The sequence below is a fragment of the Haliotis asinina genome, chromosome 9, assembly GCF_037392515.1.
Source record: "Haliotis asinina isolate JCU_RB_2024 chromosome 9, JCU_Hal_asi_v2, whole genome shotgun sequence".
In the NCBI taxonomy this organism is placed as follows: Eukaryota; Metazoa; Mollusca; class Gastropoda; order Lepetellida; family Haliotidae; genus Haliotis; species Haliotis asinina.
In genome coordinates, this window is record NC_090288.1 from 15563846 (window position 1) to 15576893 (window position 13048).

The 13048-nt window shown below is 38.3% G+C and overlaps 1 protein-coding gene across 1 annotated transcript; it reads right to left on the reverse strand.

The window, feature by feature from the left end:
- Positions 1-283: 283 nt before the first annotated feature.
- LOC137297058 (alpha-L-fucosidase-like) lies at positions 284-10329 on the reverse strand. Its single transcript, XM_067829021.1, has 8 exons — positions 9888-10329; positions 7326-7432; positions 6595-6725; positions 5287-5420; positions 4538-4635; positions 4144-4276; positions 2842-3012; positions 284-1602 (listed from the first exon to the last, which is right to left on the reverse strand). Exons 1-8 carry the CDS (start codon positions 10307-10309, stop codon positions 1347-1349), a joined length of 1452 nt encoding a protein of 483 aa, XP_067685122.1. The 5' UTR covers positions 10310-10329; the 3' UTR covers positions 284-1346.
- Between the last annotated feature and the right edge of the window lie 2719 nt (positions 10330-13048).

The following is a 13048-nucleotide window of genomic DNA, read 5'->3' on the forward strand; positions in this document are numbered from 1 at the left end:
TTGCCTGCCCACCTTTAAGTAACCCTCTCTTTGATTGGTTCTTCTTGAACCATGTTTCGGGCTGGTGGAGAGAATTTCCAGGCAGCCCGACTCAAAATTTTCCGGCCACGGGCAGTCGGTTATTTCGATCACTGGTTTCACCTAAGTAATGTGGAGTCTATGCATTAAACAGGACCAGTTTTCCACAAACAAAATACATTTTCTTAACGCATGTTTACACACGAACATTTCACATTTTCACTCATTCTTGATGATTGATTGCACAAATGAAAAGTAAATTACACAAATACATACATTTTATTGCACCTCTGATATTTAATTTACAAATTATTTCTCATTTACAGCTAAAACACAACACGTTAATGACAACAGACAAAATACATAAAAATTACACTTTATTATATAAAAGATAAAAGCGAAAACACTTACATTAAATTGAGCAACATTTTTTTCACTTAAGTACATAATAACTAAATAATATTCAAAATAGAACATTCTTAAAATATGCTGTCACCCTGAGACGATTATTTTATGTTCAAATCGATCTTTAGTCAAAAGAATAACAGTATTCAGTGTGGTCTTGCCCCAAAAATGAGTGAGTTTCTATGAATATACAACTTCAATATTGGAGGAATACTGTTAAGTATCTGAGAGGCTTCCTGCTCACGTCAGTGACTGGGACTCTGTATTCAGGGATACAGTTAAGGCACATGGACTACATCAGGTAAAACAAGGTACCTCTCAAGAACATCTGTCTCTGTCATAATACATTAGTTAGATTTAATTTAATTGTTAAAAGTCTTACGACTTTTGTGTTTCATATGAAGCTAAAGTCTTGACTAGATTGTTTAATAAATATAATTTTTTTTAAATGGAAAAAAACTTTCTAATATAAACTTCATAGTTGTTTCATCACTACCAATTTAAATCTTTTCAAACCACTCCATTGTGACTGGAATTATACCTCAGACAACAGTCTCCCTCTTACTTCTCTCCAAAACCTGTTTTCAATTTATTATTATTTTTATTTCAAGTTTTTAAAATAAATATGCAATATTCATTTTCCCCAGTAATGTTCTAGATTCTTCTATAGCCAAAGCCTCACAGTTACATTATTATTTGTAAAGATAATTTAAAAAGTTTCTGTTCCAGATGTGCAGTTCAAGAATATAACTAATACCACAATTTATTCTGTGTTTAACAAAATGAAATGTTTAGCATGTGTAAAAATACAGATAATGTTTAATGTTAACAAATTACATTGAGTCTTGCATAAAGCTAAGCAAATTTCAAGGACAACATTCCTGACTGATGCAGGAATATAGAATATGTGTACAACAAAACACCTAATTAGCAAGTCCTGTAAATTTGAATGTCCATGCCCACTGGCAAGGAATTTTGTTAAAGGGGATTGGAGGAATCTCAATGTCTATCCCCTTGGGTTCTCTCTTCTGCCAGTTGAAGTTACCAGGGTAACCGAGAAGTGAAACGGTTGTTGCTAGGGAGGTGACCGGGTCACCAAGGGAAAGAGTGTCACCTTTTGGCCAATCAAGGACAACAGCATAGACACTTGTTCCGCCATTTTGTTTCTTGGATGTGTACCTGTAGCATAAATGAGGTCATTAATTGTGGAACTGTGTTCAACCTAAAGGTCACAACTAATAGAGTGTGTTTATCAGAGTTGGGGATATCAGAAATGGGCTTCACACACTGTACCCTTGTTAAGAATTGAACCCAGGTCTTTGGTGTGACAAGCTATCACTCAACCACTAGGCTAGTCCATCACCCAAAAGGTCCCAAATTAGGAGAAATTCAATGTTAGTCATGGAGTGTGTGTGAAAAATGAGTGTTCTGATAATTCCAGTTTCCATGTCCTTAGTCAAAAGGTCACATGTTGGAATCCTTTAACCATGAGAATTGTTCAAAATGTGGTGCCGTTCACCCAACAATGAAGGGGTACTGATTGTTTGATGGCTTACTCAGCAATTTTCTAACTATAATGGGGGCAGTAGGTAAGCGTTCACTCCTCACATCGAATACCAAGGTTCGAATCCCCAGGTGGGTACAATGTGTGATGCAACAAAGAAACTGATGATCTAACCTGAATCATCATGGACAGTGTCAGTACTTGTGATTATGTACATTCTTACAAAATGTTATAGTATCTAATGAAAGATGTAGTTCTAGCTCTCATCGTCGGGGTAAATGTAGATGATTAGAACAAGCTACACTTCATGATTAGCATGACGTGTTGTACAATGATATCATCCCAGTACATGACGGGCGTGACTCACATGACATGTTGTACAATGATATCATCCCTGTACATGACAGGCGTGACTCACATGACGTGTTGTACAATGATATCATCCCTGTACATGACAGGCATGACTCACATGGCATGTTGTACAATGATATCATCCCTGTACATGACAGGCATGACTCACATGACGTGTTGTACAATGATATCATCCCTGTACACAACAGGCGCCATGACAGGCATCATGACATGTTGTACAATGGTATTTCTGTATATGACAGCCATCATAACGTGTTGTACAATGGTATCATTACTGTACATGACAGCCATCATGAGTAACTGAGTTTAGTTTTATGCCACTATCAGAAACAGTCCAGCAATATTATGGCTGGAACACCAGAAATGGGCTTCACAAAATGAACCCAAGTGGGGAATCACACCTGTGGCAAGCACCACAGCCATCATGACTATCAACCCTGGTCAGGACAGACATGACTGACATAGCATGTTGTACAATGATGTCATCCCTGTACATGACAGTCACAACTTGCACAACATCATCCCTGACACACAGCACTCACCACACTCTACTGGTCAGTGTGTCATTCTGTGATGTCCAGGGTCGACTGGAGTAGATAGCCTCTCCATTGACCTTCAGCCAGTCTCCCATCTGCTTCAGACGTTCCTGGAAGAGCGGAATAATACGGCCATCTTTGGTTGGTCCAACATTCATCAGCATGTTTCCTCCACAGCTGAAATATAAACCAGATTGTCCATGTCCAAATTATCATGTTTCTCTTCGTAAGAAATGTTAGAACATTTGGAACCTACTGTAATAGTTTTCAATTAAATAAGGACATAAACCAGTAAGTAAAATAGGAGGAAGACTCAGTTTTGTTTTGTTTGTTTGTTGTTCAACGCGTCACTCAGCAATATTCCAGAAATCCTGTCATCAAAAGCACGAGTATCAATTAACACAATTCAACATGTCTTAACCAAGCTAGTGTGTCTGACCACCTGATCACATTAGTCACCTCTTGAGGAAGCTAGCCAGTGAGACCGCCTTGAAATTTATAGTGATGAGCCAGCTGATTACCACACGGTCGCCGAGACCCATTGATTAAGGTAACAAAAGTTATCTCCCCTTACACAAACTATGTCCCAGATCCAAATTCAATTCTTTCCTCAATATCCACATATGTTGCTGCTAAACATTTAACCCTTCAAACTTTTCATCGAGTGCTTTGATAGTTAACAGAGGAGATTTGCATACTTTGTGTACAAACAGCTGATTAACAATCACATGGTGTTTGTTTGTATTTGTCAGTTGATATATGAAGATTATTTTTCATTTCCATGTCTGTAAGTTAATTTCAATATTTTAATCCACTCTAGATTATGAAGATAAGAATCTGTTTGTCTTCAAAATATGAAAAACGACTAGCACCATTTCCCCAAATTTCACCCAATAAGAGCTTCAAACAAGTTGTATTTTTTCATTCACTGATCTTGGATTGAAGTCACTGTGTATGTTCTTCTCTTTCAGGATGTAACTGAACAAAGGTCGAAATATTCTATAAAATTTTTGCTTTTACTTGAAGATGCTCAAGAATCCTAACAAGTTAAATATTCAGTTAACACAGATAACATACACAAAAACAATCAGTGAGTGAGTATAGATTTACGCCGCTTTTTGCTATTTTCCGGCAATATCATGGCAGGGACAACAGAAATGGTCTTCACACATAATACCCATATGGGGTATTGAACCTATGTCTTTGAAGTGGTGAACAAAGTCTGCCCAACTACCCCTACAGACATCCAGACACAGACCAACCTAGTAAACACTGAAAAACATAGACAGACATACAACAAGACATTACCTGACAGTAGAGACAAATGTCTCCAGCAGTGCTTCAATGGTAAGGAACTGGGTCAAGGTCGTATTTCGGCGGTAACCCCAGGATTGACTGTCGATTGTCATCGCATTCTCAAACTTCCTCTTCTGCAGTTTGCCTGGAATATCAACATGATTCTAGTTGATTAAAACATTAGTATATTAGTTCAAGCTTTCATATCACATGGGTCAGTCAAATTCTGTTTTGAGCATAATGAAAAAGCACTAGATCTATCTAAAACAACAAATGGATAATAATTTTGTTACTATTTTTGTAGAGTCTTTCAATTACTCCAATTCCACAGGGATAGGACAGGCCTACAAATAACGATTAAAAAGTCTGTATCTGTGGTTGTGGCTCCAGGCATTGGAATCCTTACCTGGATTATACCTGTCAGAGCAGGTGAGGAAGCCGCCATGATGGCACATCACCCCATTACCCCACCTGTCGTTGGTTACCACAGTATCCCGGACAGGGCTGGACAACATAAATACATCTCATTATCACACATGTTCTGAACTTTCAACACAGATTTGTTTATTCTTTATATAGTTGTGAGTTAACATCAAATACAGGGAAAGTAACTCTAATCTGATGTCTTCTAAGGTAAGTGTTGCCTCCCTTGGGCTGATATTATAAGTGTAGCTCATATGTACAGCTTAGCGTTCAAACTGACATGAAAGAGTCTCTGAGTAACTATCAACCGAACTATAGCTAAACAAAGTGTGTGCATTGAAGTGCTTCTTCTCTGAATAGATACTTTCCTATGTGTAATTACAATGATAATATTCTATTACACCATCAGTATGATCATCTGTTTGGGACACTCAAACAAATGGAGGATGAACTTCAGTTTGAGACCTTCTGTTCAGTATCCACTATTGGAGACCTTCTAATTCATCCTGAGAAGGTCTGACCATTCTTCAACTAACTGCCATATCATCAGACTTTGTTTCTGTTTAATCTAGGAACCTTGAGAGCTAGCTACAACAAAAGGTTTCTGTTGACAAGTTTTCCACTAACTGACATATGAAAAAGACATGCTAACAATATAAAGTAGAGAACAGGTGTGTTTGACAAGAACAGTGTTTTCCGATAGGCATCATCAACCCTGCTGTCAGGTCTAACCTGTCATTGTACAGCCAGGCAATGAACTCCCTTGACTGCCAGTAGGTATCAGGGGCGTCCCAGTCTCCATCAGACCAGATAACCTCAGGCTTGTAGGCGTTCACAATCTCGTACAACTCAGGCAACGTCTTGTACTGGAAAATTCATCATTGTTTCTTTTTCTTAAATCTATATTAACAGATAAAGCAGGCAACTAAGCAAATTCAAGGGCCAATGACTCACTCGGGATCTAGTTCAAAGTTGCCGAAGTTTTACTAAATCTATTAATAGCTAAATATACTAATGAATTATTTGTGTTTACCAAGCACTTATTGGTTCACAGGTGATTACACTGGTCCTTGTCCCTTCTATAATAGAACTGGTGAGGAGGTGACATTGGGTGAGTGAGTTAAATTTTACACCACACTCGGCAATATTCCAGCTCTATGGCAGCTGTCAGTAAATAATCGAGTCTAGAACAGACAATCCAGTGATCAGCAACATTAACATCAATCTGCTCAATTGGGAACCGATGATATGCCAACCTTACAGGGCTAGCCCAATGAGATACCATGCCACAGTTAAGCATGAATACCCCATTCAGTCAGATAATAATGACTCAAATCCAACCAAACTTTGTAGATACCATTAAGGCGGAGCACCAGACAGAGACTAACAAGTACCATATTTTAATTTCTTTTGGTGTGACACAACCAGGGATTAAACCCATGACTTTCGCTCTCTGGGCATATGACTTTCCGCTCTCAAAACATCATACCGACTCTGTGAGGTTTTTGGCAGAATACTTGTCCTAAAAATAAAAATGTTGTTTAACAAAATATCATTAAAATATTGATGGAGTTCACTGTTTGTTACGAGGGAGGAGCGCAGAGAAAGGGACAGCCAGGTGTTCAAGAAGCATGTGCACAAGTGCCAACGAGGTCATTTATTCATTAACCTGTGCTGTGCTGTCTCCATCCTTTCTCGCACACCTGGCTGTCCCTTTCTCTGCACGCCTCCCTCGTAACAAACAGTGAACTGACAATATTTCAATGATTTTTCAACTTTTTCATTTTTAGGACAACAATTCTGCAAAATCCTCACTGAGCTGGTATGATGTTTTCATCATGGTCAGCGTTTCATTGATTATTTTAACAGTTTTACCAGTTAGATTGCAATTCATCTGTCCGCGTTTGAGCTAAACGGACTATAGCAACATTATCTTGTGGGCTGCAAGTTTCACATTTTCGTCAAATGTATCATATAATTTTCCACAATAGTAAAAAAGTGGATTTGTTTATGTCATAAGCCCAAAACTCTAGTACTGACCTTGACAAAGTTGTTGGTGCTGAAGTTGTTGGCTTTGTCCTGGAGATACAGGGGATGGAACCACTCAAACAAGGAATGGTACAACCCAAAGTGGATCTTGGTCTTTTGTCTGATTGCTGCTGCCAGTTCACCTGTGGATGCAATTATTGTCTCCATGTTCAGTAGCCATTAACAGGCCAGTTTCATCTATGTAATTCCAAGAACATGTAATATCTAAGGTCCATGGTAATTTTTTAAAATAAGGGCAGGTAATTATCATACTATGTTCACAGATGAGTTTTAATTCACCTTGAGGATCATGTATTTTTCTTAATAACACTCACCATTTGGTTTATTACAAGAAGTTTTGAAAAGGGTCTTACAAAGTCAACTTTTGAGCTTTGAACTATTTATATTTCCTTGCATATGCCTAAGCCAAATAAACTCTTAACAAATTGTATCACGCTAGGTCAAAACCAACTGCCTTGCTTTTGCATCCACTCTGACTTTGCTAAATAGCTCTCACCATGAAAAAATACATGTCATCATTTTCCAGTTGTGTAAACCAGTGCTCATGAGGTCAATCACTGGACTTCCTGGTCTAGACTTGTGTAGTTACAGATTAAAGTAACATAGCTGGAATATTTCTTTAGAGCAGCAGTAAACAACAAACAAATCACAAAACCATAACAGAATGGATATATAATACTAGTACCTGGTTCATGGATACTAAGAGATACACGATGACTTACCCACGAGGTCCCTGTTGGGTCCGTTATCCATGGAGTTCCAGTTGAAGGAGTATTTGGACGGCCAGTTGGTGAAACCCTCATGATGCTTGCTGGTCAGAACAACATATCTGAAAAAGTCAAACTGAGCGAGTAAGTGAGGGAGCGAGTGAGTGAGTGAGGATGGGAGTGAGGGAAGGATGCAGGGAGGGAGCGAGGGAACATCACCAATTTTGCACTTGTTCATACCAGTGAAAAAACAAAGAATAATTGATAATTGATGATAATTGACATATCGACAGGTAATTTTGCATTTACATAGTTTAGTCAAAGTATATCATTATTACATTAAAAATATTTTATCACTAATCATCAAAACTACTTCTTTGTCTCACCATAACTTATGACTATGATCAGGGTGATGATAATGTTACATATAATTAGTGCTGTTCTGATTAACTGAAACAGTCAATTCTTCAATTTCAAAACCTTAGGGATTTTTATTTGCAAACAAAAATGAAAAAGAGCACAAAGAACTTGATGTTTTTTTCTTTATTTTTATCTAAATCAACAGGAAACTGTTAAATGATGCTGACCAAATATGTTCGATAACTGATCGGTTGTAATGAGCCAATCATCAATTAAGAGATTTGAACCAATTCCTAACACTCAGTAATTGTATTGACATAAAGATGGATTTTTTCATATTTGTGCTGACTCTGTAACAGCTGCAGATATTGGGTCATGTACTACTATTTGCACTGGTGGAGATCAACAAGTGCTGTAGGTATGGTAGGATAGCTATCACTTTATTTCTTCCGCCCTGAATAACTGGATTGGTTTTCTATGTCACATATGCAATATCACTGTGTATAAACAAGATCAGCTGTTACATGACTGTTGATTGTAGCTACTGGTTGTTTTGTGGTGCAATCCCCCCATCCATAGAAATATGGATCCCTGAATTTTACTCCATAACCTGGGTTACCTGTAGGATAACATGTTATATGATGCTAGCTAGCAACACAAGTTCTGATAATCAGTTCTAGACTGAAACAAAGATGTTTCGGTGCAAAGCAACAGACTGTGGTGCATCACAAACTGGAAATTCTGACTGGGTACATTTTTTTAATGCAGATGGGAAGCTTTGAGCATGCTGAGTAATGTTGTACAAGTTGACTTGTACCACAATGGCCACTTCAGTGAAAGAGGGGTCTGTGATGTTGTTTTAAAATGGATTTGACTGAAAAGAAAGGCTTCATTTTTCACTGCTGTTGTTTGGCACAAATTAATGTCAAATGTCATACATTTTCAGACAGCTGTATAATGAGAGATGGGCAAGAAATATGTTCCAATTAAGATTTGCTTTTTATAAGTTACTAGTGAGTGGGAGGTTTCACAGTAGTTTATGTGAAAACAATGAATGTTTCTTAAATCCACTTCATCCAAAATTGATTTATATCACGATAGTTATCACAGTAGCAAAGACCTCTATGACATAGTCTCTGATGGCAGGGAGTCCCTGTAGAATATGTTTGCCCTAATTCTGGCAGCAAACAGATTCCACTGGCTACGGAACAGTTATCGCCATATTTTTGCAGTATTTACAAAATTACTTTGCTGTTCATCAAATTAGTGAAACAGAAGTAATTATGCTACTTAATTAGTTATTCACCAGCGTGTCCAGCCCATTTTTATATAACGCAGCAGAAGGGTATCACGACAGTGTAAATAGATGTTTTCTTACTGCTAACTGTAACAGTTATTACCATTTAGAATATTTCATGCCATTCATACAGTAACATTGATTAACTGATTGTGTGACAAATAAATCTGAGTATTTCTATTACAGTTTATCAATGAGTGAACTTGAACTTCCTGTTATTGGTTGTGGGAGATCCACCTGATTAAGTTAAAAACATTTTTTAGGGTTCATAACTTTATCTTTAATTTTTCTATGTTACTAATGGTGAAGAATTTTGTTTCGCAGCCCTTTATTGCCATCAAACACTGTGGAAAAAAAAATACTGGAACTGTAATTGACCAGAACTGTGCACGTGTGATACTGATATGCATTGGCAGTAACTGATACAAAGCGATATTTTCCCTACTGTCCAGCATTCTCGACAGTGCTAAAGTCCTAAATGAAGCAAGTCTAGATGTCCTCAGTGTCACGAATTTCAGGTCTCCCTGCAGCTCCTTATCAATTTCTATGGGCTAGTTTGTTACTATCAAAATTATATATATTTAGAGACTAAACAGTAGTCTAACTGAAAAATAGTAGAGGCCCTGTGGCACAGAGGTACAGGTGACCAGTTTCAATTAATGGTGTGAATGGCTCAAATTTATTAGTACTTAATTAACTAGGAGTTAACTGGGTATAATTGATTAATTAATTAAATCGCTTCTGGGTGTATTGTGGTAATCTGTTCTGCTCTCCTGTTTCAATTTGGACAAGATCTTTGGAGAAAGTCACTGATACCTGTTCGCTAGCCAGTATAGTCACACCTGAAAAACCCAACCTAGGTAAGGTGGTGGCGAACAGATTCTAATAGTTCCGTAGTAATCATGATATGTGACACTTACTGTGCTCCGGAGGAATTGAAAATATCCGCCCACTCCGCCGGGTTGAAGAACTCCGCTGTGAACTGTGCGGCAAAGTCTGCATACGTGAAGTCAGGCCGGTAGTTGTCGAGCATAAACTTCACAGTGTCGTTAGTCTTAGCTCCCTTCCAGTCGTTCCAAAACCATTCCGACCGGAAACTCGGGACAGAAAACACGCCCCAGTGAATGAAAATACCCAGCTTAGCTTCATCATACCACGGTGGAAGTGGTCGTGAGTCGATAGATTCCCATGTTGGCGAATAGTTATTCAAACCACGCGCTGACAAGATGAATATCAGCAGAGATAAACCAAGTAGGACTTTTTCTGTCGCCATTTTGTTATCATGTGACTTAAGGTGCATCACGTGTGTTAACGTTTCTTTCAGAGCGCGACGCCTCCCCATATCGCAGAGTTCAGCTAGACTGGTTTGTCTTACTTAGGGCGCTTGCGCTTCCCATAACTCTGTGTTTGGGATTTCTGAATCAAATATTTGTTTGCTTTTCCATGACAGCACGTTTGATTCTGACTGAAATTGATGATAGTGCTCATTTTCAGAGCAGAATTTCGAAATATTAAATATTTCTTCACCAAACTTGTCACATAGATTTGTCTCGTGTTGAACTGGTACCTTTTGGTAGTTTTGGAATTCTGAATAAAATATTTTGTTGCGTTTCCATGGCAACAACTTTGACTTTGACGGTGGTAGTGTTCCTTTTCAGAGCAAAACTTAAAAACCTCACAGCATTCTCTTTCCACTGCCTGTTTATTCAAGAAACATACAAGTGACATAAGTCAACAGTACCACTCTATTTCCAGTGTCAATATTACTTAGGTACATCAGTTTGACAAACCGTGGAAGTACCCAGGCAGTACACACAAGAATGTATTAATTGTTTACATATATATGTTTTCGTTAGATCAGTGTGAAGATATACCATTGATTTTGAGTAGTCATAAATAGTTGACATATTCACGAAGAGTATTTTAATCACGACTTTGTCGTCCTCATACATAATTTATCCTTTTGCCTAGACAAACCCTTAATCCCTGAAAATATACAGTATTGACAGTAATAAATAAACCTATTCCAATTGTAAAGGAGCCTCAGCGATTAGTGAGATTACCGGAGAACTCTAGACTTGCTTCATTTACGGCTTTAGCGTTGCAGGGAGGGCATGCTTAAGGCAGTTGGGAAAGTAACGTAGTTCAGGGACTATCAGACATATTGCATTCTACCTAGTCGTCTCTGCAATAGATGTAGGTGTAGGTGAATTATTGCAGCGTTGCCTGAGATCAATTTTGTTTTGGAAGGCGAAAAGGTCAAACACCTGGTTCCCCGCAAAGAGTAGTTCAATGAGCTCTTGCTGTTGATCATTGGATTGTCTTGTCGAGACTCGATTATTTAAAGACCGTCGCCATATAGCTGGGTGCGACGTTAATCAGTCGATCGGGCATTCAGCGAGTGAATCAGTCAGTCAGTCAACCAACCAACTAACCAACCAACCAACCAACCAACCAACCAGCCAACCCATCCATCCATCATCCATCCATCCATCAACCAATCGATCAATCAATCAATCAATCAATCCCCACTTTATGAATTACTCATAAACTATCAAAGATATGTTAGAAGGTATCACCTATCACGAACCACCTATGTGGGGAGTCGAACCCGGGTTTTCGGCGTGACGAGCGAATGCTTTAACCACTAGGCTACCCTATGCACATCTATCCCGACTACGGAAATGCAAAGGCGGCCATACAAACAAATAAGAACATGAAGAAACAAAACATAACCATGGAGAAAGTTTTACAAAAAATATTTAGTCAAGAAATTGTCAACATAACAGACTGACCGACCATGACCCAGCACCTTAAACATGTCAAAGGTCATACTGATAACGAGCATCGATATAATGCACGACTGTAGCTATCTAATTTAAGACGCAGTACATTCATGGCCATGGTTATCACTCTTATCGAAACACAGATTCCATGCATGCAAATGATGACATACAAGATGAATGGCTAACCTTGTTCATAGCCGTCTTCCCATGTAAAGACGCTTGTCATCAAAACATTACACACACACACACACACACACACACACACACACACACACACACACACACACACACACACACACACACACACACACACACACACACACACACACACACACACACCTATATACTTGTCTTACGAGGGGATATACGTATCGTAACTACGTAACTATCACACTAATTAAGTTGTGTACTTCTTATACACTATACGAGGGAATGTCAAAGAGGTAGTGATCCTTACTATATTCTCGACGTCCAATGTTTGAACAGTTATTGTGTATTTGTGTATTGTGAAGGGATCCTTAGGAAATCCTTATCCAAAGTTTCACATACATGTATGTGGGTAATGTGGTTCAAGAGATACGAGTCATCACAACACATTAGGGTATAAGAATTATAAAATAGCTGCAGATAACGAATCAGTTAGTACCTCTTGGGTATTATCCTCAGACAATATCATATATATTATGTTCAGAATGGTATTGAATTTATTCCAGTCATAATCAACAGCCAAAGATTTAGACTGGGGCAGGGTCTGTTTTAAGGGCACCCCTACTTTGGTCTGTCACAAACGTTGTCCAGATATTCAAGCTGTCACTGTTTTGAAATACAATGAGAGTTGACACTTACGTGACCATTCAGTATTTAGCGTAAACCCTTGGCATCATGTATGAACAGTGAAAACATTAGAATCAGTTAAGCCCTTATGATGAAGTTAGAGGGGAGGGGTGGAAGGGGGAGTCCTTTAAACAAGCTGTTGTAGTTTCAAGTTGCTTTATTATGTACTTCGGCACATAAGGTATTGCATATTTTGTGTTTTGATGGGTATCAAGACAAAAGATAAAGAGTCAAACAAAATGGTGATCGCCAGGCTGGTACACAGTAAACCAGTTTGCTTGAGGTTGACAGATATTATGTAGAAAAACAAAACAAAAAACTGCATTTATTTCATTGTCGATGTGAGGCTCACTACATTTTGACATCCCCTCGTAGCTGCTCCTGGTATATTTGAACCTCTTTAAATCATTGTTACATTTTATAAAATGTAATTTTAAACCTTTTATTGTAGACTAGTTATG

Excerpts from the sequence above, each read along its gene's own strand:
- LOC137297058 (XM_067829021.1), bottom strand. The coding sequence starts at position 10,309 with ATGGGGAGGCGTCGCGCTCTGAAAGAAACGTTAACACACGTGATGCAC. Across the intron at positions 6,726-7,325 it reads ACCCAACAGGGACCTCGTGG|GTGAACTGGCAGCAGCAATC; the intron begins GTAAGTCATCGT and ends TTGCATCCACAG. Across the intron at positions 3,013-4,143 it reads ACATTTGTCTCTACTGTCAG|CTGTGGAGGAAACATGCTGA; the intron begins GTAATGTCTTGT and ends TTTATATTTCAG.